Source organism: Pteronotus mesoamericanus, unplaced genomic scaffold (assembly GCF_021234165.1).
Source record: "Pteronotus mesoamericanus isolate MK-2021 breed Mesoamerican mustached bat unplaced genomic scaffold, CSHL_Meso_final scaffold_125, whole genome shotgun sequence".
NCBI lineage: Eukaryota > Metazoa > Chordata > Mammalia > Chiroptera > Mormoopidae > Pteronotus > Pteronotus mesoamericanus.
In genome coordinates, this window is record NW_026555304.1 from 11,892,407 (window position 1) to 11,918,205 (window position 25,799).

At 39.1% G+C, this 25,799-nt stretch overlaps 1 protein-coding gene across 1 annotated transcript in view; it reads left to right on the forward strand.

The window, feature by feature from the left end:
• The first annotated feature begins 735 nt into the window (after positions 1 to 735).
• Positions 736 to 25,799, forward strand: part of HABP4 (hyaluronan binding protein 4) — a 33,564-nt gene continuing 8,500 nt past the window's right edge. The window contains exons 1-5 of the mRNA XM_054588099.1: positions 736 to 1,228; positions 6,363 to 6,525; positions 13,778 to 13,939; positions 14,151 to 14,219; positions 18,994 to 19,077. Of these exons, the coding sequence (XP_054444074.1) occupies positions 868 to 1,228; positions 6,363 to 6,525; positions 13,778 to 13,939; positions 14,151 to 14,219; positions 18,994 to 19,077 (839 nt within the window). The 5' untranslated portion in view covers positions 736 to 867. The remainder of the gene's footprint in view (positions 1,229 to 6,362; positions 6,526 to 13,777; positions 13,940 to 14,150; positions 14,220 to 18,993; positions 19,078 to 25,799) is intronic.

Genomic DNA, 25,799 nt, shown 5'->3' on the forward strand with positions numbered 1-25,799 from the left:
AATCTTCTGCTTAGTTGAACTTCCTCCAAGCCCTTCATGTTGCAGCCAGAGTAGTCTTTTCAAGCACATGCTCATGTTAAAAAATTTGCTACCTACTGGTCCTAGACTAAAGACCAAGTAAGGCCTTCCCCTGACTCTTTGCAACCCAGGTCACAGGTCTTTGAGCTTGTGAATGGGCTGTGCTTACTCCACCTTAAGATTTCTGTACTTACCATTGCTTCTGCTCCTCGCTATCCTTCAGATCTCAGCTTAATCAGCACTTTCTAGGGAAAGCTTCAGATTCCTTTGCTATCTTATAGAGAAGTCTGTGCCTTTCCTTCGGGACATTTTTCTGTCTATATACTACAAGATCAATGAAAACACGGAGCTTGTATCTCCCCAAACATAATGCCTAGCACATAGTTAGTTGTTCAATGGCTAAATGAATACATACGCTTCAGAGAAGATTAGCCAATAATGAACGTGGACCCAGTCCTAGAGAGAACTCAAATAAGGTCTGTGACCCACCCACACAGGCAGATCTTCGGGGACCACAAAACTTGGAGCCCTCCCAGTAATTCCGCCTCTTGGGCTCGGCCCATCCCTGTGAGGCGAGGGGTGGGGCAGAAGACTGCCGGACGTGACAGCAGCCGGCCTCTGATTGGGCTTCCAGGTGTGCCCGCTAGCGAAAGGGGCGTATCCGCGTGCTCTGATTGGCTCTCTGGCGGCGGCTGGGCGAGAGGCTGTGGCAGCGCGGGGCTGACGCGGGGAAAGAGGGGACCCGGCGGGGAGGGCTGCAGCGGTGTGCGTGATGGGTCCTTGCCGCCAGCTTCGCTGAGACTCCCTCGCGTGGGCTGCTCTCGGCAGGTCCGCAGTGGCCGCGGCGGTATGAAGGGCGTTCTGGGGAGTCCCGTGGCCGCGGCCGCCGCAGGCGCCGCGATGCAGGAGAGTTTCGGGTGCGTTGTAGCTAACCGCTTCCACCAACTGCTGGACGACGAGTCGGATCCGTTTGACATCCTGCGCGAGGCCGAGCGCCGACGCCAGCAGCAGCTGCAGCGCAAGAGGCGAGACGAGGTGGCGGCGGCTGGGGCCGGGGCCGGCAACCGTGGCGGCAGGAGCCCGGCCGGGTCCTCGGGCCACAGACCTGGCGCGGGCGGCGCCCGGCGGGAGTCCCAGAAGGAACGCAAAGGCCTCCCGGCTCCCTGCGCGCAGCAGCCAGACAGCCCCGGTGGCGGCCCGCAAACACCTGGTACGCGTGCCGCGGCGGGAACCTGGACGCTGCGGCTGGGCCCGGTGGGCGGGAGGGGAATGAGAATGGGGTCACAAAGGTCACCGATCTAAAGCCGTCCCAGTACCCCCAGTATGAGTCTGTGGTCACTAGACCCTGTTCCAAAAAGGGGAGAAGGCTTTGGGAATAGTTGGGTTGAGCTGAGGGTCCTTGTGGAAGAAGGTAGGAAAAGAGGACGGGGTTAGAGTAGGTGTCACATCCCTTCCGACCTTTCCCAGTCCCTTCTTGGGGCAAGGGCCGCAGGTTTGGAGTAGGGGGTCTCAAAACCCTGGAACTAAGCCTTCACAAGTTGGGCAAAGTTGAGGGATACTGCCGGGGTGGTGTGTGGGATAAAAACTAGGGTCGCTACACCGGGGCTCACCAGTCTAGAGCTAGCAGGGACCTTCTCCATCCTCCAGCCCACCCTCTGCAAGATCCAAGTCGGGAACCAAAGAGAGGCGTGCTGGGAAGGGAGCCCCACTTAGGGAGGCTGGGCGCACCCGGCCCCTGGGAGTGGTGGCGAAAGCCCAGGATGTGTGAAGAATCGCCGGAGTGAGGTGTGCGGGCCTCTGTGATGGAAGGAAGGCCCGGTGACCACTGCGTGGGGGGTGGGGCGGGGGGGCTGTGACGTCGGCCCGAGCGGAATGCTTAGGGGTCCCCGGCGCCTGTAACCCATCCGCTTGGCGTAGCTTTCATTATTGAGCCAGCATTATTTTTCAATACCGGTTGTGGTGTTGATGGGATGTGTAACTTGTAATTAACTCAGGCTTCTTTCTTTAACCTTTTCCACAAGGATATTAAAAGTTCCCCACCCCCTGTTTAGACAGAATGGCTGCTCAAGGCTTACTGTACTACTGTTTGCATATTGGGAGGAAAGGTGCTTAAGAGCTCCTTTCTCACCTGAACTGCATCAATGGTATAGTCATTAAGACTACACCTGTGTTTACCATTTTCGTAACGCTAACGGGAGGCGGTAGCCCTAAGGTTTGCCTGAGTGTTCAGATTAAGATGTGTAGCTCCATCACTGCAGCCAGTGTTTGGCCGTGTATTCAATATTCAATTCAGCTTTACTGGCTAGTTCCTGGCTTGATAAAAATTGTGCATACCGCAAATTGGCAGTTAAAAAATAGTCATAGGGATGTAAAGTACAGCATAGGGAATATAGTAGTATTGTATAACGGTGTATGGTGCCAAATGGGTAGTAGACTTAATGGGAGGGATCACTTCCTAAGTTACATAAATGTCTAACGACTATGCTGTACACCTGAACCTGAAATAATACTGAATGTCAACAGGAATAGAAAATTTTTAAAAAATGTAATTGTTTATTCCAACCTTGAGAAAACAACTTTTAAGTATTGGGGCTTTGACTCCTGCAACTAGGTAATGTTTACCATTATGTGTGAAAAGTACCAGCGCTATCACCTAAGAATGGGAAAATCAAGTTACTGTAATACAGATGCTGAAAATTATTTAAAATGCTATTTCAAGATGCCTTGGTAGGCCATAAGTTTATGAACATATTTAAACAGTGAATGAAACTTGAGATATGATATACATTTTGTATTATGTTCTATTTTTCTCTTAAATTTATTTAGATATAGTAATAAAAGAATAGAGAAAGACTAAGCTTTTCCTCTCCCTTTATTTTTTAACAAATGAAAATATATTTTATCCTTGAGAATAGTGTGAAACTGCATTTAGTACTATTAACATCACTTTGTAACTTTTATAAAATTAAAAATGTCATGCATGTTTGTTAAAAAGATTTTAAGCAAATTAGAATTGCATAAAGTGAAAAATCTCTTATTTTTCCTACTGTTAACACCTTGTATTTATAGACATAAATGCACAGAGCCATTTCTTGTTTTTTAAATTTGAACAATATAAACTGGGGTGTAGTCTGCTTCTTTCACTTAGCATTGTAATCTGGTATATTTATACCTTTTTTTCTATTCAGGAGCCAGGTGATCTGGCTTTTGACATCTATACTAAAGCTCTTCAGTTAATTCTGTAGTTAAAAAGTGGAAATTTTGTCATTCTAGTTCTTCTTCAAGTTTGTGTTATGTCAGGAGCTAACAGCTCATTCATTTCTATTTATGTAATTACTGTACTAAACTTATCTCCAGGTTTTGCAGCCCTAATTGACATGGACTGTACTTTTCTAACACTCAAAAGTTTTAATGTAGTTTGAATATTGTGAGTGGATGCTTAGTGTTGGCAAGAAACAAAGTCAAAACATGTTTGACATATAATGGAAACATTTATTAATTTCAAAAGGATGTGGAAATTGTAAGAGTTTCCCATGGAGATTTTTACTGTCCTTCAGTATTTAACAGTATACAGTTGACCCTTGAATGATGTGGGTTTGAACTTCTCAGGTCCATTTATATGTGGATTTTTCAATTGACACAAATTCAAGGGTCAACTGTACATTGACCCTTGTGTGAGCCTTGCTCAATAAATCCTTTCTTGAAGTCCTCAGAGGCTTTTTGTCCTTACTTTTCTTAGCCTTTCAGAACTGTTGTCTTTGAGTCAAAGGTCAACTTTATTTTGTAGGAAATCTCATTGTAAATTTTATTATATTCTGTCCCTTTGGGGGCTTGGATATAGATCAGTGAACAACTGCTCGTAGCAGCCTTATATTGTGAAGGGCTATTGCAATTCAGCCTTTGCACTATCCACTTGGAGTTGCTGATCCAGCACAGAAAAACAAACAAGGTTCATTTGCAATCTTAATCTCTTAGTACTAAATTGTGGGAAAACAATTGTACTCCTATTATCTTTGTTTTTTGGGTTTTGGAAATAGAGTGAAAAATTTGCAGGGTGTTGATAATTACCCTAATAAGTAGCCAGTCATATTGAACTATTTTAAATTTATACACAACTTTGGAAGAAGTTTTAATACGAAGCATGCAATGAATGTCATTTTAAGTTTTGAATGGTGAATTCCAAATTTAATTGATACAACTCAAAAATTGATAACCTTGAGGAAGGAGAAGGTGGTATATGCACCTAATTCTGTAATTGATAATAGATATTAAGATTTTTTAAAAAAATTACAGGTTATACGTAGGAAATTTGAAGCTGTAATAAATTAACTTTTACATTGAGAGGAAAATGTTGAAAATTATTACTGGTGACACATTTGCTTATGACTGTTATGTCATGGTCTATTATCATTTTCAACTTGTTAGATAATTAACTTTCATAATAAAATTTTTTATCTTACGTTTCAAATGCCTCTTCCAAATCATCTCTGGTAGAGAAAGGGTATACCCTTGCATCTGGCATTGTGTACTGCTGGGCAACTGGGCTTGAGCGTCAGTCTCTGTTTACTCAGTTTCTGCAGTAAAATATAATACTATGTAACATTTCCCCCATATTCTAAACGTGTCACAAGCTCAGATTGTGACTTTAGTACAAGATGTAAATTGGATTTAAGCATTTCTAGGTTATGGGACATTAACTTAAGGTTGAACTTAGATCTGTTGTACAACTTTTCACATTTGAAAATATACTTGATGTTAACTAGCATTTAATAAATTGCAGAATTTTATGTTAATGGTGTCACAGACATGATTTTTGCTTTAAAATGAGATCAGTAAAGTACTGGAACAATGTTAATACATGCGCCCAGTTTATAAAATTTAGATAGAAAATATTAAGTGGGAAAATGGAAAAATATGTATAAATATTGGGTTGGCCAAAAAGTCTTTAGTTTTTTCTGTAAAATAAGACACACTTTTCATTTTCACCAATAACTTTATTGATTTGGATATTTTGAGTATGTTGGCTATCTCCCATGTGATATAATTGATCTCAAATGATGTCTCAATTTGATCGCTATCAACCTCAGCTGATTTACCCAACCATGGAGCATCATCCAGTGAGAAATCTTCAGCATAAAGTTTTCCAAGCCACTTTTGACATGCTTGATCAGTCACAGCACTTTTTCTATACACTGCACAAATCTATGTTTGTGTTTCAGTTGCATTTTTATCTTTCTTGAAATAATAAAGCATAATGTGCTGAAAATGTTGTGTATTTTCTTCAATATTAAAACGGCTACACAAAAGAAAAAAACCAATGAACATTTTGGCCAACCCAATATAGTCCTTAAAAGTCATGGTTGTTTGTCTAAGTAGGAGTGGAAACCAGCGATTTCAAAAATACTCATTAATTAAAATACATTTAGTATTTTTATAGCCATATAACCAATTGAAGGATGATTTATAGATAAAGGTAATATAATAAAAATTGTACATAGTGTTTGAGATGGGGACTTTTAAAATATATAAAAAGATTAACAGTTTTGGAAGATGCTTTAAATATTGGAAAAAGTTCTTCAGTATTAGATGCCTATCAGACATCTGTGTAACATTTTTAAAGCATCAAACTGGAGGAGCAGGGAGTAAAGTAAGGTGAGAGGAGAGAGGGAGAGACTGGAACACTCAGTCCCCATCCCAGCTGAGTGCTGGCTCCATGGATGACATGTCCCTTTGGATGCTTACTGGCCTTTATATGACTTGGCAGTACAAGTTTGGCCTCATATTTGAGAAGTATGATCATAAATGCATAAATACCATCAAATAGCAGGAAAACCGGTTTCTAAATAAAAAAGACAGTAATGGTACAAGCTATATTTAAAACCAAAAGCCTTAGGAGCTGATGCTAAATCATAGTTGAGGTTCTAAAAATACAACTTAAAAGTACAGGGTATTCTAAAATTTTCTGGATGTAGCTTAGCTACCATGTTTTGATAAAACTGCTTTTGTGAAATGTAGTTGGTTTAGCAATTATATCCATATCTATCACAAGGGTCACTGTGAGATACCTATAATTACAGATTAGTTGGTATAGTTCGTTTACCTTAATCATACTTTCTAGAACATAAGGGAAAGCATGTAATGCAATAGTAACTTAAACCTTTTATTAAAAAGTAGTTGATGCTGGGCCATAGTAATATCAACAACTTTTCTTCTCTAAACTTTTCCAAATTTCCCGATTTTCCCATGATGTTGATTCTAGCAAAGTGAAATGTAAAAGTACCTGTAAATAATATGCTGTCGTAGACCTTGCGTTCCAGTTCTCCCCTTTGATTTTTTGCTGGCAGGCCAGAAGCGAACTACTAGAAGAGGGGAGCAGCAGGGATGGAGTGATACCCGGGGGACAGAAGTGACGCTGGACAGAGCAGAGCGGAGATCCTACAGGGACTATCAACCCTGCGACACTGAGAGGCAGGCAGACTCTACACCTGAGAAGTTTACGGATGAGAAGTATGTACTGCAGACAAATCTTGGCCAGAAGGGCTGAGAACCAGAAAGGTTTTCAGCGAACGACTAGCCTTTGTGACCTTTTCGTGGTGCTGGGCCTGGGTATTGTTTGCCTCTTTAGAAAACAAATCATATTTCCTTAGGTGCCATGTGAAGGATCTTACATTTATCTCCTGCATGACTTTAAGCCTTGGTTCAGGCAATTATTTCATGATGAAAACTAAATTATTAGTAACTATGAAAAGTACCCTTATAAAACTGCACAGGAGTATGTTTAAGTGGGTAAGTTTTCTTTTGAAGTTTAGGCTAGGGATATAATTATATTTTTGATTTAGCATTATTGCTATAGATCACTGATGAATTTAAACAAATTGCTAGCCCCATAGTCAGGTCCATAGACTATCATGATGAAATTTGAAGAAAAACTCATGACATGTAACAACAATTTCTGGCTCCCATAACTTCTCTACAAAGTGCTCTGACCCAGAAGATGGTCTTGGGCTGACGCAGTCTGACACTGCTCCTGAGGGGTGTGGCATCATGCAGACCATCTGTGCCCACCTGTACACAGGTGGCATGTTTTTGTGTCTTATGCTTGGCGCTGACAGGATGGGTGCTTGGTGCCTAAAGTTTTTAATTCTTAAACCTCCGTAGCACTGAGTTTAGATTAAACTGAAATAACTTATGAATCATATTTAAAGGAAAATAAAGTAAAAAAGACTTAAGATGTCTTGGTCGAGTAGCTTGTTTGGTTGGGGCATCATCCCATATGCCAAAGGGTTGCTGGTTCGATCCAGGGCACGTACCTAGGTTGCGGTTTGATCTCTGGTTGGGGTACGAACGGGCGGCAACTGATAGATATTTTTCTCTTTATCTCCTTTCCTCTCTCTCTAAATTCAGTGGACATATCCTCGGGGAGAGGATTTAAAAAAAAAAGTGTTTAAGAAAAGGCTTAAGGAAACCAGAACAGTGTATAGTTTAATGTCCAGGGAGCCTTTATTCCCAAGTCTTTGAACTTCTTGACTACTAATCCTATTTAGGATCCTGGCTACAAGTTTTAGCCAAAGAATATGGCTTTGTAAAACTATACTTTGGAGTTCATTAAACAAACAAACAAAAAAGTCCAGTATAGAGTAGCTGAGTGTGAGAGGGCTGAGCAGGGGATGACTTCTGCAGATCTGTTCCCCAGCAGCTACACATTCAGAACTTTAAGATGCGGTGTGTCTGCCACCATGCTGGAAGTGAGGGTTAGAGAAAGGCTTAATTCTGCCTGTTTTGGTGATTACTTTAGATTTGCTGTATAATGGCCACAGTCTGCATGCTTACAAACAGCCTTCTGGATCAGAGCTGCGTATTTTTTAAGAAGCATTTGTGTATTATTTTTTCTCACTTCAGGAATTGTGTGGAAATGAGAAAACTATAGCTCAAAAGCACAAACCCATATTTCCAGGATTTTTTAGTTGCAAAATTATGAGTCTTTAAAAAGGATAAGATCTTTATATGTTAACAAGATCCCTGTTAAGTGAAATCCATACATACATGTATGGATTTAATGCTATGTATGTATGGCTAGGGATTGTGTGGGATATAGGATATGGAGGTATTTTGTTCTTTTTTCTTTAAAAATAATTTCAGATTTATAAAAAGTTGCAAGAATTATATAAAGAATTTCCATACACCCTCATCCAGATACCCTAAATGTTAATATTAATCACATTTGCTTCATTATACTCCTCTCTTTCCTTTTCTTTCTCAGTTTCTCTCCCCGTACACATTCTCTCTCTCTTTCTCTCACATACAAACACTTTTTTTGTCATTTGAGAGTAAGGTACAGAAATGTTCCTTTATCCCTAAATACTTTAACTATATTTCCTAAAGGCATGGCACAATTATCAAATTTATTAACATCAATACAATTCTATTTAATTCTCTAAATTATGTACTCTACAAACAGCTCAGATTTCACCAGTTGTCCTAGTAATGTCCTTTTAGCAATAGAAAAAGTCTGGTTCAGGATCCAGTCCAAGAATGTGCATTGCATTTGGTATTCTTTAAATGGGAACAGCTCATTAGTCTTACTTTATCTTTTATGAATTGGACATTTTTTGAAGGGTGGAGGCCATTTGTTTTGTAGAAAATAGCAGAGTTTGTCCAGTGTCCTTATGGAACGAGCTCATGCATTTTGGCAGGAATACCACAGAAGTGATGGCCCATGTCCTCACTATATCACATTAGGAATATGTAGGAATTTTTGCTTCTGAGGAAATTAAAATTTTTTTGATAAGTCATGTGTCATCAGAAAACATACTTTCCTTGCTTTCTTTAAAAGTACTCTTCTATTAATAAAGGTCCATAAGATCTTTAATAAAGACAATTTGTAGTCTCTTCATACAATTTGGAAAACATGTAAAATTATAAAGAAAATTAAAACCACATATCTTGCCATCTGAGATGATTGACCTATTCTCTTCCCTTTTTTTTTTAACCCATACGTATATATTAGGTTGGCCAAAAAGTTCATTTAATTTTTTCTGTATGATGGCTGTAGGAGTGCTTAGTTGTCTTTAACTTCATTTGAAACAATTTTGTTAGATTATATTGTGACAGCTGTCATATCACTGTGCATAAAGAAAAAAACTTATCAAAATTGGTGAATTTTTGTGCAGCCATTTTAATATTGAAGATGGAAGAAAATGTGCAACATTTTGGTGTATTATACTGTATTATTTCAAGAAAGGTAAAAACACAACTGAAATGCAAAGAAAAAGAAGATTTGTGCAGTGTATGGAGAAGACACTGTGACTGATCAATTAGTCAAAAGTGGTTTGCAAAGTTTCTTGGTACTATTGGCATTTTTGCCAAATAATTCTTTGCTGTAGGGCTGTCTTAGGCATTGGAAGATGTTTTTAGCAGCACCCCTGGCCTCTACCCAATAGTAGCCAATAGTGGGTGATAGACGACATACTCAAAATATCCAAATCAATAAAGTTATTGGTGAATATGAAAAAATGTGTCTTTTATTTGACAGAAAATAAACAGACTTTTTGGCCAACCCAATACTTAGAGGTTAAGATGATAATGCATACACACTAAGTACTTTATCTCCTTTTCCATTTGACATGGTGGAAGTCTTTTCCATGTCATTAACAATGTTTGGTAAGCATTTTATTATGACCTATTGTTTTTATGTATTATAATGTAATCATTTCCTTAGTGTTAGACCTTCACTCAACTTCCAGTTGTTTGCTTTATAAATAATTCCCAGTGAGCAGCTTTTTATAGATGTAGGGACTTTCCTAGATGGAGTTCTGGAAGTGGGAGTCCTAGTTAGGGGCATTAAGCAGTCATTCTCATGGATCCAAATCTGGGCCCCAGATGTGCTTCATTGTGAGGTTGGATGGGTACATGTAGTGTAAAAATAAACAAAAATTGGATATTGATACATAGTGACAAATCGCTATCCTAGTCATCTATCAATTTACTCTTATCAGTAATGATCTATAAAAGCATTTCTCATAGCACTTTCTCCAGACTTAAATATAATGAGTTATATTGACTTTTGCTTATTTGATAGTGAAAATGGTTATCACCTTTCATTCCTATAATACCTGTACATGTTTATTGGACACAATTTTAGAATTTTGATTATCTTAACAGACTGTCTTAACTAATTCTGTCTTCTCAATTTATGGACGAAGAAACAAAGACCCAGAGTTTCAGCAGTGTGGATTCTGGTCACAGCCAGCTGACATGGATTTTTATTCCACTAAGGCAGAGCTCATGTTTTCACATAGAAGTAATGTCATAAGTTATGCTGGGAGTAACTGTCAGTGTGGCTGTGTGTAGGGATCAGCCATGTTACTTGGTGCATATGGTCTGGGAACACAACTGCTGTTTATAATGCAGTAGGAATTTTCCTTTAGGCTGCAAATGATGAATTTAGGTGAACTCTTAGAATACAGACTATTAGGAAATTAGTCTGCCTCTGTCTGGACACAATTTCTCTTTTCTGAAGTTTACTGCTGGTCATTTGAAGTCAGTTCCAGTTCTGAAAGAATTACATGTTTAAATTTTTTTCCTTCCTCCTAAGGAAACATTTTTTTAAAAACTGTATATACATAATGCATATCATTTTTAACCCCTTTTAAATGTACAGTTCAGTGGTATCAAGTCCATTCACATTGCCGTGTAACCATCTCCATCCTCCTGCAGAGCCATTTCATCTTCCCCAGCTGTGCCCATTAAACACCAGCTCCCCACCCCCTGCCCAAGTGCTTCATTCCCTCTGCCTGTAAAACATACTCATGTCTATGTATTAGGATTGTTATAGGAGAGTGGATGACAAGTATATAAATTGGGATGCTTGGCTGAAAGGTTATTTTCCTTCCTTTGGCTTGTGAGTGCATTACAAAGCTTCTGAAGTGGAGTACAGGATTCCTCAATCTCACCAACCTGTGACAAGAAGATATATTTTATAATTAGGGGAAAGTAAAGAAACAATTGAGAATATATTTAATTGGGGCTGGAGGTAAACTTGTAAAGAAAAAATGGTTTAAGGAATTAAAAAATATACCAGAACACAGAGAGCTATTTTTACGGCAGTTTTCATCACTATTATAGTTTAAATGACTTTGTAATTTTGTCTGTATCTGATCTAGGTTTCATGTAAATTTATACTTGACTTTGGCTGTTGGCATTATTTTCCATGTATGTTTTTGCTTCATTTCCTTTCAATTAAAAAAAAAGATTTTATTTTAAGAGAGAGGGTAAGGGAGGGAGAAAGAGAGGGAGAGAAACATCAGTTGGTTGCCTCTTCCACACCCCCAACTGGAGACCTGACCCACAACCGAGGCATGTTCCCTGACCAGGGATCAAACCTGTGACCTTTCAGTTTGTGGGTCGGCACTCAACCCACTGAGCCACACCAGCCAGGACTCAATTTTGGGGTAGGTTTCTTTTCTTTTATGGTCCTATCCAACTTCCTGGTTAAGAACTTTTTTTTTGTCATTGTTTTAAAACTCTGCTTTAGGTACTTTAATATAGAATCAGATTTTACAACAGTAAACTCTCTTAAAATTTGGTTTGGGGGCTTATTTTCTATTTTTTTTTTTTTGTACATTTGGAACAATGATAATAAATGAGCCCCCTTTAAACTAAAAAAAAGTTTTGGTTAGGGGAGGTGGGAGACAAAAGGCAACTTGTAAAATTTATTTAGAATGGTATTTCTCCTTATTAGAGGCTGGCATGAAGTTAATGATCCATGTTTCTCTATTTCTTTTATCTTTTCGGGTAAGGAGAATTGAGTTTTGTATCTTTTATGCATGATTGTATAGTAGTTTTTTTTTAAGTCCTCACCCAAGAACATCTTTTCATTGCTTTTAGAAAGAGAGAAGGGGGAGAGGGAGAGAGAGAGAGAAACACGAATGTAACAAAAACATTGATTGGATGCCCCCTGTAGGCTTCCATGACTGGGGATCGAACTCACAACCTTTTGGTGCACAGGACAATGCTCCAACCAACTGAGCCACACTGGCCAGGGCTAGTAGCTTTTTAATGTTAACATATTCAGCCATAAAAGTAGACCTTTAGTTCTGGCATTGGACCCATTAATAATGCCCCATTCAATTTCACTAAGTAGTTTCTTATAGCTTGAATGCTTCTAAAAGCCTTGACAAATTAAAAAAATACAATTTGTCCTATTAAATGAGGGTTTAACAATGAGAAAAGATGTGGTCCTTGCTTCAGGAGTTTTGAGTCTAGTGGCAGAGAGGTGAGTCCTCACGGAAAGGGATGGCAACCAGCAGTGAGGCAGAGACAGTTGTGAGAAGAAGTGGGCAAGCAGACCCTGGGACCAGTGGGTGCGGTGAAGGGGAAGGGGAGTTGGAGAAAGGGCCCAGTTCTTGGCTTAGGCACTCTTGTGTTGTGAGTTATGGACCATAGAGGGAGCAGGAGGTCACTGCTGGTCACATATCTGTAGGGCTGGGCATGTACCCGGGGGTTTGTTCACAGAGTCCCTGGCTTTGTGACCTTGAATCAGAGACCCCCCAAGGAAGATAAATGGGGTCACATGAACGAGGGTCAGGTAGCATTAGCACAGGGGCGAGGACAATATATGGGGGATGGGTATCCAGAAGAACAAGGGAGGCACCTGTGTGCAGAGAGCCCAGATATGATAGGTGGAAAAGGCAAGCTGCAGAACTTTCTCTTGGGTGACTCTGGATCTGCCCGCCTCTGAAAAGTGCAAATAAGTAGCCGAGGAGCAAGGGGAGTACTTTGTCATTTTGTACCATATATGGATATTACCAATTACAAAAATAATATTTTATGGACAGATAGGGAAATAGAAGTCAGAAAGGTCAGAGGAAAATTAGTGCTTGGCCGTGTCACATGGTGAATAGGGGTCAAATAACTTAAAGACAAAAGTTACTCTTGGATTTAACAACCAAGAGGTTGTCTTTAGCTGGCCTTCAAAGTTTATTATAATTTTTAAAATGTTTATTGATTTCAGAGAGAGAGGGAAACATTGATTTCTTTTCCACTTATTGATATATCCATTGATGGTTTCTTATATGTGCCCTGACTGGAGATTGAACCCTCAACCTTGGCACATCAGGACAAAGCTCTAACCAGCTGAGCTCTCCGGCCAGGGCTTTGTCCTTGGAAGTTTATGTGGAGCAATAAGGGTAAAAGTCCGGTTGTTGTAGGGTAGTATTTTCAGCCCCAAATGTCACTGGCTAGTTATATATTTGGGAGGAGACATAATTTGAAGTTTAACTATTTTTCTTATTATACATAACATTCCAAATTTAACTTAAATATTTAGTATTAGAGCACAGATGAACCTTAGAGTTAGTTTATCTAACCTTCTCATTTTATAAATGAAGAAACCAAATCCAGAGAGAGAAATGGGTGACCCTCTACAGATTAGTGTAATAAGACCTGCCCAGGACCTGCTTCTCACTGGCCCCCCTACTTAGTAGCCTTGGGCAAATTACCTACTTCCTCTGTGCCTCAGTTTCCTCATCTGTGGGCAGTAGTTGTATATTACAGATTTGTTCGTGTGAATTAAATGGCTGTTTGTGAAGCACCCAGAACAATGCCGGAGATAGTGTGTTCAGTAAAAGTTAACTATTCATTACTCAAGACACCACTCTTTCCAATATGCTATAGCCATAATGTCTTGCTAGAATTTTTTTCTTTAAAAAAGCCTCAGCTCTTTAATTCACCACTTTTTATTATACCCATGTTTTCCTAGACTGGTTGACCGATTGGATCGAGACAGACCACTGAGAGGACGTGGAGGCCCAAGAGGGGGCCTGCGGAGCAGAGGCAGAGGTGGTCCCGGGAACAGAGCTTTTGACCGTTTTGACCAGAGAGGGAAACGGGAATTTGAGAGATATGGTGGGAGTGATAAAATGTAAGTTTCTTCGTAAATGCTATTTTCAGTTTAAGATCTTAGTCATACATAATAGGAATGTGTTATGTGGTAATATTTAGCTGACTTTATATTAGTATACTGTCATTCCTGAAAGAGCTAATCCTGGGATAACTTTTAGATCAGTTTTTCTGAGTTGGAGATTGACTAGAGACCAGCTTCCAGTTTAAGGGAATATCCTTTCTTTCTCTAGAGCAATCAGAACTGAAGACAACATGGGTGGATGTGGAGTTCGCACCTGGGGATCAGGTAAAGATACCAGGTATGGTGGAAATGCGTGCGTTCTGTGAACCTACAGTTAAGTGGAGGTCTCAAATCTTAATTGGTCTTTCATGAAAATTATGTCCTCTTTGTGCTTGCAGTGCCTTTATACTTGTGTTCCTTTAAGTAGAGATTGATTTTAGGCTTTTATTTAACTTTAAATAATGGGTTTGCTCTGTTGTAATTAGATTTGAAAACTGTTTTTAAGATACTTTTGTTTTATTTTAGCCAAATATATTTGTGTGTTTGCCGATGCTCCAAGCACCTGACACTACATTTACAAAAGCCTCAGAATGTTTTTTAAAATTCCTGGATATTCTATATTTCATTTTTCTGTGACTTTCCAAAGTTCTTACATACATTGCATCTTCATTTCCTGAAATCATTTTGCAGATTGAAGCTCAGTGACAAGTTTTACCTGAGGTTCAAATTTGACATTTCTCTGAGGCATCGTGGTGTCTCAGATCTGTTCCAGTTTTGCTCCTTAAAGGAGGTACGTGGTTCTGCTGTGTCTGTCGTTTCACTGCTGCGGGGACGATCCCCTCCTGGTGTCTGCAAAGGGATAGATAGGCAGGAAGTACTTCAAGGTAGTGTAGGGTGATGAATGGGTCCCCCTTGGTCATGTTGCAGGGCAGGCTTTCCACAAGTTTAAACATTTGAGAGGATCCAGACTTCCACTTTTCTTCTTTTGAATATAAACTTTTTATATAAATTCATTTTTCCTAAATTGTTATTCTTAAAGACAAATGTACACAATAATATCAAATGTAACACTAGATTTACTACCATTGCACATGTCTTGTCCTTGAAAGGAAAAAAACTTGTTGAATGTTCTCAATCTGGGCTTCCATGGGATTTTCAGTGGTGATAAGCACAGCTCCAGTCTTGGTTTTGGCAGCATTTACTCATGTCTGCCCACTGACCAATGCCCGCGGTTTATCAAGGTTGACAGTAAGGCAGAAGCTCTGGTTCCTCTTTAAGTGGTTATGCCTCATACCAGTTTTCCCAAAGTGACCTGGGTGATATTTGTCGGAGTTGATCCTGTGATGATGCAGGCCACCAGCGTTACCTCAGCCTCCCAGGTGCTTCCTTTGCTTGCCGATGCGGCCGTGGCTGTGGCTTACATGGCCCTGAAGTTTCTGGGTCTTCCTCAGTCTGGATGGCATGTTGGTGGCCAAGATGCCTCCATAGGATCTTGATTATAAACCTTTTTATTTTGTTTTATTTTACTGTGAATATATATACGAATATATATGTGAATATATATATATATATAGTGATAATGTATTTTTAAAAAGCAATATAGGCACCTCTTTGAATCATCTGATTTACTACTTTAATGCTACCACTCTATTTCAGTTTGCATTTGAACTTAAAATTATTTTTGGCTCCAAGTGATAACTAATCCTAAGAGGTCAGCCTTGGCCTTGTAGCATGAAGAGATGACCACACGTGTTCCTGGCAGACTGGCATGTCTGATGTGAAGATGAAAGGTGCTCTGTGGTACTCATTTTGGATTGATTTGTGAGTTACAAAGTCAGAGCTCTTAGGTGGTAATAATCTATAATTGAAAGATTTTACTTAGAGTAAGACTTCAATTATTTATTTAATAAATTGTAATTTTGATTTGCCATCATGAACACCATGTAGTACAGCTGAATTATGTGCAACTTTTGATTAATAAACAAGAGCAGAGGTGAGCCTAATACAGTAAATGATAAGGCTGGCGAGGCCAGACACTGCACAGTTCAGTGTAGGTATGAGGGTTTTGCTGTAGTTTAGTATTCCTGTTTGAAGATATTGGCAGCGTAATTAGATTTGTGGACAAGCTGCTTTCACAATGGTGTGCCTGAGCCATTTCCAGTGTTACGATTTTCAGAACAGTTTGATCGTGAGTTCCTGTGCTCAAAATAGAATTTGTTCCATCAACAGTAATTTAAAAAGTACAATGTCAGATATTATTTGCTTGTTACCAATTGAAATAGATACCCACACCCATGAATGTAATGTTCAATAATCCTGCCTTCCAATTTCTGTTGTGAAGAGGAAGACAGTTTATGTAGTTATATCAAGTAACAGTTGGCTAAAATCTGTTCACTGTCATAGATTTGGTTAAATGTGAAGTCTGATTGAATGAACTAGAAAACAAAGCCTTGAGGTGTTTAACATCATTTTGTGGAACATGCTTGTGCAAACAGGCATGTTCTATCTTAGAAAAGTTGAAGTCAAAATATAGACGTGGGCTCTGCACAGGTAGCTCAGTTGGCTAGAGCATCATCCAGATATGGCGAGGTTGCAGGTTTGATCCCCGCTCTGGACAATTATGAGAATCAGCCAATGGATGCATAAGTAAATGGGACAATGAATTGATGTTACGCACCCACACTTGCTCTCTCTCTCAACAAATCAATAAATGAAAAATTAAAAAATATATAGACTAAGCTCTGAAGCTAGGTCTTTCTTCTAACTAATCCAACATTAGTGTTTTATTTTAAACAAAATAACAAAATCTTCCAAAATAAATTGTATTTAATTTTAAAACTTTATTGTTTTGTAGTTGTCATTATGGTTCTATAAGAGCTGTAAATACAATGTTAGTTTTAGTCATAAAAAATAATAAAAAAATAATTTAGGTCAATACAGGGGGGAGGTGTATGATTTTTTTTTCCCTTTGAAGACAATTGCTCAAATTTTAGAAATACTGGTTTTTACCAAGTCTCTTTGTTTTGTATTCTGCTTCTTTTTCCTTTCCCCATGTCTTTGTAGCCATTTAAGGAATTTTAATTGTTGAAAGCTATGAACTGTTGGTACACTTTCTTTCTTTCTTTTTTTTTTTTTAATCCCCTTGGTTTATTATGTGGCCAAGGGAATAAAGAGGAAGTTGGAGTAATTTAATGCTGAGGCTGCTGCTGGACTTTGGGGCTCTTGGATGCTAATAATTCCTATGACCCCACAGGGTCAGGCTGATGTACCTAGGCAGCCTTTGTGAAGGGACCTCCATTGGGCAGAGCAGCAAGGATGTCCTTCCAAACATGAGTGCATTTAGCCGTGGTAGGGTAGGCTCAGTTGGCTGGAGCGTCATCCAAATACACCAACGTTGCAGGTTCAGTCCCTGGTCAGGGCACATACAAGAGTCAACCAATGACCCTGGCTGGGTGGCTCATTTGGTTGGGAGCATCATCTTGTTCACCAAAAGGTTTTGGGTTTGATCCCCAGTCAGGGCACATACCCAGGTAGCAGGTCTGAATCCTCAGTTAGGGTGCGTATGGGAGGCAGCTGATCAATGCTTCTCTATCACATCGATGTTTTTCCTTCCACCCCTCCTTACTTCCTCTCTCTCTGAAATCAATAAACATATCCTTGGGTGAGGATTTAAGAAAAGAATCAACCAATGAATGCATAAATAAGTGGAACATCAGACAGATGTTCCTCTACCCCTCTTTCCTCTATCTCTAAAATCAATAAATAAAAATTAAAAAGAAACACAAGTGTATTTGATTTAGAACCCTTTTTAAAAGTGAAAATCATTCAAATTTTATGTTGAAAACTGAGTTTTATTAAAAGTTGATTACAATAGCTTTGACTTGAGAATTTAAAAATATTAATGTAAAAAGTCTATTGTTATTTACAGTTCAATTTATGTTTACTTTTGAAAAAATAGCTTATTTTATGAAGTTGTGTTATGTATGTAGTGTAAAATATTTCTAATGGATATGTAATATCCATTATATATCCATTATATTACTCAATTATATTGACTAATTTTAACATTTTCCTGAAAATGAAATTTCTTATGCTGGGGCTTTTTAAAAAAAATATTTTATTTATTTATTTTTAGAGAGAGGGGAAGGGAGTGAGAAAGGGAGAGAAACAGTGATCGGTTGTTTCTTGCATGCCCCCACCCGGGGACCTGGCCCAAAACCCAGGCGTGTGCCACATCAGAGTAGGACTTTTTTGTTTTTAAGTAATGTTCAGGTAGGATTAATGTTACCATAAAAAAGAAGATTAAGATCATATATATTAAAATTCAAATTGTTTTACAATGTGTTATAATTTTCTAGTATGTAGGCTGTGTTTAGAGATGCGATGGTATATAAATCAGTTTCAAGCCTTATTTTTCTAGTATAGTTACTACCAGCTTGTTTGTAATTCTACACACTTATTTTTGTGGAATGTTTTTACTCTTTTACCATTTTCTAAAAGTCTGATACAAAGCCCTGGCTGGTGTGGCTCAGTGGATTGGGCACCAGTCGGCAGACCTAAAGGTGGCTGGTTCGATTTCCCATCAGGGCACATGCCTGCATTGCAGGCCAGGTCCCCAGTTAGAGGTGTGCAAGAGACAACCAATCAATGTTTCTCTCACTCGTATTCTCCCTCCTTTCCCCTCTCTCTAAAAGTAAATAAAACCTTTAAAAAATAAAAAGTCTGATACAGCATATTCTTACCTATTGTAAGTCATTTTGTGGCCCCTGTTAATATTGGGAATTTCCTAAATTTATAAGAGTTTTGAATAATTCTCCTCATCCTTTATAATCTGTTTTTAATTTTAGGCCATTCAGAAAAACTTCTGTTTCTCCAAGTACCTTTCACGTTTGTGGAGATGATTGATACGGATTAGCGAATAAGGGCATTTTCTCTCTTTCATTTTGATGTGGATTACCTATATGTGTATATATAAGAAACAAGACATTGAAATGTCTTTTTCTATCTTGAATATCTAAGAGCATTGATGTAAACAAGTTTGTATGACTGGAATGGTTCTCACTGCTTTTCAGTGATACGGAGCCGTCTGCACCTGTGGAGGAGCCCTCGCTGGTGGAGGAGCCCCCTGACCCCCTGGAAGAGGGGTCTCCAGCCAAGTAGGTGTTTCATTCATTTTTCCCATTGGGTTGGTGCTCTTTTCTTACTGATTTGTAAGATCTCTTCACAGAGCAGAAAGTTTAGCCTTTTATCATATCACAGAGGTTGATCTACTTAATGTATTAATGAGTAATTGAACTAATTAATAATTCAAATAATCTAATGAATGGTTAGTAATAATAATTAATGGCATAAATTCAAGTCTTCTGCCCTGTGCCCATGCCTCTTTCCATCAGCAGCCTGTGCTGTGACTAGTCTCTGTCATGTCATAACCCCTTCTCTTTCCCTTTATTCTCTCCTCCCTTTTTTCTTCATGGAGCTAACGTCCCTGGTCCATCTCTAGCATTCTTGCCAATTCTTTAAACTTCCTTGCCCCTTAGATTTTTTTGTTGTACCCTTTTAGAAGAATCCGCCTCCTGGGTGACTGCCTGCTATCTGCCTTCTCTCTGCCTACACCCACAGGCAGAGCACTACACGTCACAGTGGGGCTGACAGGGAGCTCTGTACATTCTTGGTCACCAGCATTCTGAAATGAGCCCCCAACACCACCCAGCAATCTCCAGTTCTTGGGTACACTCTTCCTCTCCCCACCACCATGACTGATTTAATCCTTCCTGGCTCCTCAAATCCTGGTCACTGTCCCCATTTGCCTATACCTGCTCTTTCATTTCCTAGATATAACTTTGTCCCCTACATAAGAGAGGAATTAGGAGCCATCAGATGGGAGCTTCATCACCTTCCTACTCCCAAAGGTGCAGCCCTGCCTGTACCTGCATGCCTTCTAGCCTTCTTGCCTTGTGGTAAAAGGGAGGCGCCATCTCTCCTCCCATCTCTGCAGGCTTTAAAGCCCATTGGTTGCTGACTTCACAGAAGCCTCACACTGTCGCGGAGCTTCTCCTTTTTTAGGTATACTCCCCTCCTTTCTCCCAACTCTGGTCTTCTGAACAACATTTTAAAAATCAGCATTTTACACATGCTCAATTTTTCCTATTTTAAATCTTCTCTTGCCCCACATTCTCAGTCAACTACCTTTTTCAGGTGTATGCTCTATCTTCATTTTCTCCCTTCTTTCTTAATCTTCACTTCAGTCTAGGTCTGGCTCAGTACTCATTGCTCTTTTGAAACAGTCACCACAGATCTCCAGGCCTAAGGGATGTTTTGATCTGTGTTGTCCTTTAACTCTAAGAACATCTGACTTCATTAATCTTCTTAAGCACACCCTGCTGTTGGTTTCTGTGATTCCTGCACTCTCTGGCTTTCCTTCTTCGTTTCAGCTCCCTTGCAGACTTATCCTTGTCTCTCTGGCCTTTTAAAATATTGAGTACTTAACCGTTCTGCCTGAAGCCTTCTTTTTCTCTAGTGTGTCTTTATAGGAACTCATGGACCACGCAGGTTGAATGGTCATTTATATACCGACTCCGGAATATATGACTCAGACTCCAAACTTTAGCATGGACTCCAGGCCTTTGTATCCACCTTCCTCCTGGCTACCTCCCCTTGAACGTCTCCAGTGCTCCTCCTGCACAACTGGTCCAGGACTGAGGCCCACATACCTCAGGTATTCCATCTTGGAGAACAAGCACTGCCGTACAGCCAGTTTCACAAACCAGAGCGTAGGAGTCATCCTTGAGACTTCCTTCTTTTTGATGCCCTTCCTCCGCAAAATCCAGTCTGTCAGTCTGCCCTGATGATTGGTATCTTTTTCTAATATCCACTACCTTCACTCACCATCATAGTGTCAGCTATTGTCATCTGCTCTATCATCGTAGCTCCTAATGGGGCTCCCTGCATGGTCATCTTGTACCAGCCTGTTGTCACACCAAAGTAGCTTTCCTTGCTTCAGGCCCCAGTGGCTTCATGCCTCTTCTCTGTTCCTTGTCCTGCCCTGCATGGTCCTCTGTGGTGTGGCCCCTGCAGAGTTACTTAGTGCGTTCTCTGGGATCCCCAGGTGGCCCTTTTTATGTTTCCCTCCCCACACTTGCCATAGGGCTTTTACAAGTACTGTTTCCTTTTTTTTTCTTGTACCTCTCTTCCAAACCCCCTTCCCCGCTTCACCTATGTAACTTTTACTCATCCTTCAGCTTCTAAGAGGCAGGGTGTCTCTTGGTTTAAGAATATGGGCTCCAAGCCATTATGCTGGATTCAGATCCTAGCTCTGCCACTTTCTGGTTTGGGCAAGTTATTTAATCTCCCTGTGTCTCAGTTTCATTCATCTGTAAAATGGGAATAATAATATGATCTACATCAGAGAGTTGTTACAAGGGTGGGTTGGGGAGAATCTCTATGTGTATCAGTAGAGTAGAAACTGACATGTCATTAGTGCGATATAAATATCTGCTATTATTATTGTTACTCCTTACAAGAGTAAAATGCTACAGTGATTGATGATTTTGAAAGTTATTAACTTATCATTCAAAACAACTAAGAAATTTAAAGAAGTAGATTAACAGTTAGAATGAATATTTAGACACGGAGTTAACTAAGGAAATGGGTTAACAGTGTATATGAATGTTGAGAAAGTGAGTTAACTAGATACTTCTAGGAAAAAAATGTATCTTTTTTGAGCCAATAAATAATTTTTATAAATTCTTGTAACATTAACTAGAATAATAGAGCCCTGACCGAGTGGCTCAGTTGGTTGGAGCATCGTTCCTTACACCAAAAGATGTGACAAGTTTGATTGTCAGTGAGAGCACTTATCTATTTTGAGGGTTTGATCCCCAGTCAGTGTACGGGAGGCAACCAATCGATGTCTCTCTCTCTCTCTCTCTCTGACTCTCTCTCTCTCTCCCCCTCCTCCCCTCCCCTCCTCCCCTCCGCTCCTCCCCTCCTCCCCTCCTCCCTCTCTCTCTAAAATCAATAAACATATCCTTGCATAGGGATTAAAAAAATAATAAAATAGAATAATAATAAATTTACTATTATAGCATTCTAATGTACAGAACTGACGTACTCTAGCATTGATAATATTAGACAAAATAATTCTTTTAATTAATCAGTACTCTGGAAGACAAAAATAATGAGTTGGTGGCTATCTCATTGTCTGCAATATCCTGGCAGAACCAGCCGACAAATCTAGTAGAATCGCAGGAACTGCTCAGGCGCAGGGGGCAGACCATGCTGAGTTCTTGTTTCTGCACTGCACTGTCAAATGTTAAAATTATTACTAAAATCTCTAATTGCACAGTTATAATTTTTTGGTAATTTCAAAATTAGGCTTGTATGTGAGAAATACACAAAAAATGGTGATGCTCGCTGATCTTGGCTTTGAATATTAATCAAACATTCAAACTTTTGGCATTCAGTTAGATTGTATGTTCAGTGCACCTCTTGGTTTAGAATTCTTTGAAGGGTAAATTTAATATATCAGTCTTACAATTTTGGGTTTTATACTTAGGTTTCTCATCCATTTTTTTTTAAAAAGTAATATGCATTTATATGATCCCTTTTGAGTTGTTTTTATGTAAGTTTTGAGATACTGATAGAAGTTCCTTTTTTTTGCATATCTAGTCATTCTAGCACACTGAGCACCATTGTTGAAAATCAGTTGCCTGTGTATGTGTGTGTATATTTCTCTACTTTCTATTTTGTTGATCTGTCTGTATTATAGTAATATCATACTATCTTGATGATCCTGTTACTTTTTTTTTCCTTAAGTCACTTTTAATCTATGTGTTTCCTTTTTTTTTTTCCCTTGCATTTTATTTGTTGAAGGAACTAGGTCATATGTCCTAAGAGTTTCAGAACTCTTTCAGAATTTTAGTGATGGCATCCCTGTGGGCAATGGTGTGCTGGTAAATACTCCATGCTTGGTTCTCTGGGATGAAAAGCCCACTTCTATTGCACTTGCTGGTTTCTGTAGTATAAACATTCTTACCATGGCTGATTTAAAACTACCAACATGAGGCCTGACTGGTGTGGCTCAGTGGACTGAATTCCAGCCTGTGAACCAAAGGGTCACTGGTTTGATTCCCAGTCAGGGCACATGCCTGGGTTGCAGGCCAGGTCCCTAGTAGGGGGTGCAGGAGAGGCAACCCCACATTGATGTGTCTCTCCCTCTCTTTCTCCCTGCCTTCCCCCCTCTCTAAAAATAAATACTTGAAAAAAAAACATATTAAAAAATAAAAATAAAAAAACTACCAACATGACATCCCAGAACACAGAGTTGTAGAAGAGATGAACATGTTTCTCTGTGCTGCATATTTTGTGTGTTTCCTGAAAATTAATATTGAGAGACAGAAGTTTGATCAAATTCAGGTTCAACTTTTTGGCAAAATTGTTTCATAGGTTATAGAAGGTCACTGATTTGAGGCTGCAAATTGGTAGCCTAATTTCTGTCATTGTTTATTAGCTGGAATGGTCTACAATAGAACTAGTTGATGGCATAGAGGTATAAGTTCATTACTTACCCATTTTCAGAATGAGTTGGTTCCTTAGCATCCTTCAAAGATGCCAAACCTTTTTTTAAGTGTCAATATGAACTTAGAGATTTAAACATATTTGGTATTTTGAGCCCCACTGCGTTTTTATTTAAACTGACCCATTTATTTGACTAGAGGGAGCCTCTTCAAATTGATTCTTGATCCTTTTGATACACATTTACTGATCTTTGACAGCTTCCTTGCTTTCTGGTCAGACATGTTTTTCCAGACTCATCATCTCTACTTCCTATCCCATATATCATACCGAGCCACTTTTCAAAGAGTCATAGTTTTTTAATAGAACGTGGTATTTGGAGACCATGGCCTGGGCGGCACTAGGAGTGTTCATGTTACTAGGTTCTTGACTATTTATAAGACATTTAACTAACAGAGCTTGAAAATAGACACACAAATATATTTTTAAGATAAAATATATTGTGAGTTAATTTAATATTTCCATTTGAAATTTAGGACACTTAAGAGTTTTATTTATTTATTTTTAAGATTTATTTATTTTAGAAAGACAGGAAGGGAGGGAGAAAGAGAGGGGGAGAAACGTCAGTGTGTGAGAGATAACATTGATTGGTTGCCTCTCACACGCCCCAGCTGGGGACCTGGCCTGCAACCCATGCATGTGTCCTGACTGGGAACCTAACTGGTGACCTTTCAGTCTTACATGCCTGCACTTAATCCACTGAGCCACACCAGCCAGGACTAGGACTACAAGAGTTTTAGCTAAAATTTTTAAAACTATTTTTTTAAAGATTGTATTTATTTATTTTTAGAGAGAGGGGAAGGGAGGGAGTGGGAGAGGAGAGGAGAGAAACAGCAATGTGAGAGATTAACATCGACTGGTTCCCTCTTGCACGTGCCCCAGCCAGGGACTGAACCCATAACCCAGGCACGTACCCTGACTGGGAGTCGAACCTGCAGCCTTTTGTTTTGCGGGACAACACCCAACCGAGCCACACAGGTCATGGCTAAAATATTTTATGTTTGTTTCTTTTCTTTCATGCTGAAAACCCCAGTTGTCAGTAACATTATACTTATTTGTAACACAAACAGCGTCACAAGTAGTATTACCAGTACTACCTCCAATAATATGATTGCTTAGCAGTTATGTAGAAAGAAATGAGTAAATTCCTGTTTTAAAGCCACTTTCAAGAGTTTCTTCTGCCCTGACTGGCGTGGTTCAGTTGGTTGGGCGTCATCCCGTAGAGTGGAGGGTCACTGGTTGGGTTCCCGTTCAGAACACGCCTGGGTTGGCCCTGTCCCAGGTTGGGGTACATGTCGGCCAATAGATGTTTTTTCTGGCACATAAATGGTTCTCTCCTCTCTTTCTCCCTCCACTGCCTTCTCTCTAAAAATAAATCAGTGAAATCTTTTTTAAAAAGGTTCTTTTGTTGGTTATATTACCAACTTCATAAACAATTTCAGGAAATTTTTTCTTTTTTTTTAAACCTGTGACCTTCACTCTGCAGGACAGTACACAACCATCTGAGCCATACCTGTCAGTGCTTAATTCTTTTTTTTTAATTTCAGAGATCAAGTTTTAATTTAAGTCTGTTTTATAAGTATATAAAATATTTACATGTTTTCAAAAGTACAATCTGATATAGCTTCTATCCCTGGTGTTTCCCTGGTTTATATTATAATTTTAAAAAACTGTATGTATATATATTTGTATTTCTCCAGGTGAATACTAACATACATTACATTCCACCTTGCCTTTTCATCTATACATCCAGGGGGTGCATCATAGCAATATATAGAGAGAGATTTCTCATTACATTTTAAATTACTTAGTATTCTGCTGTTTAATATCTATATTTTTTTTCTACCAAATTTCCCTCAGGATGAGTTTGGATTCTTTCCAGTACTTTACTACTACAAGTTTTAATGTCTTTTCATATTTTTGCCAATATTATTTTGGGATATATTTTACTTTTAATATTTTCCAACACTTATTATTCATAATTTTAAACACAGCAAAGTTTATAAAGTATTTTATAATAAACACCTTACCCATCAGCTAAACTGATACAAAACTTATTTATCATGAAATGTAAAAAATAAGTGTACATTCATTGTTTTGATAAATGCATATACTTTTGGGACCCAAACTCTTATCCAGATATAGAATGTAACACATCATCCCAGAAAGTTCCTTCATGCTTCTTCAGAGGCATCCACTACTTGGATGTTTTTTCTACCATCAGCTTGGTATTTACAGTCACTTTACAAATGTGTCTATTTTGTTTCCTCAGTGATTAGGTTTCTCTCCTGATTTTGCTTATGTT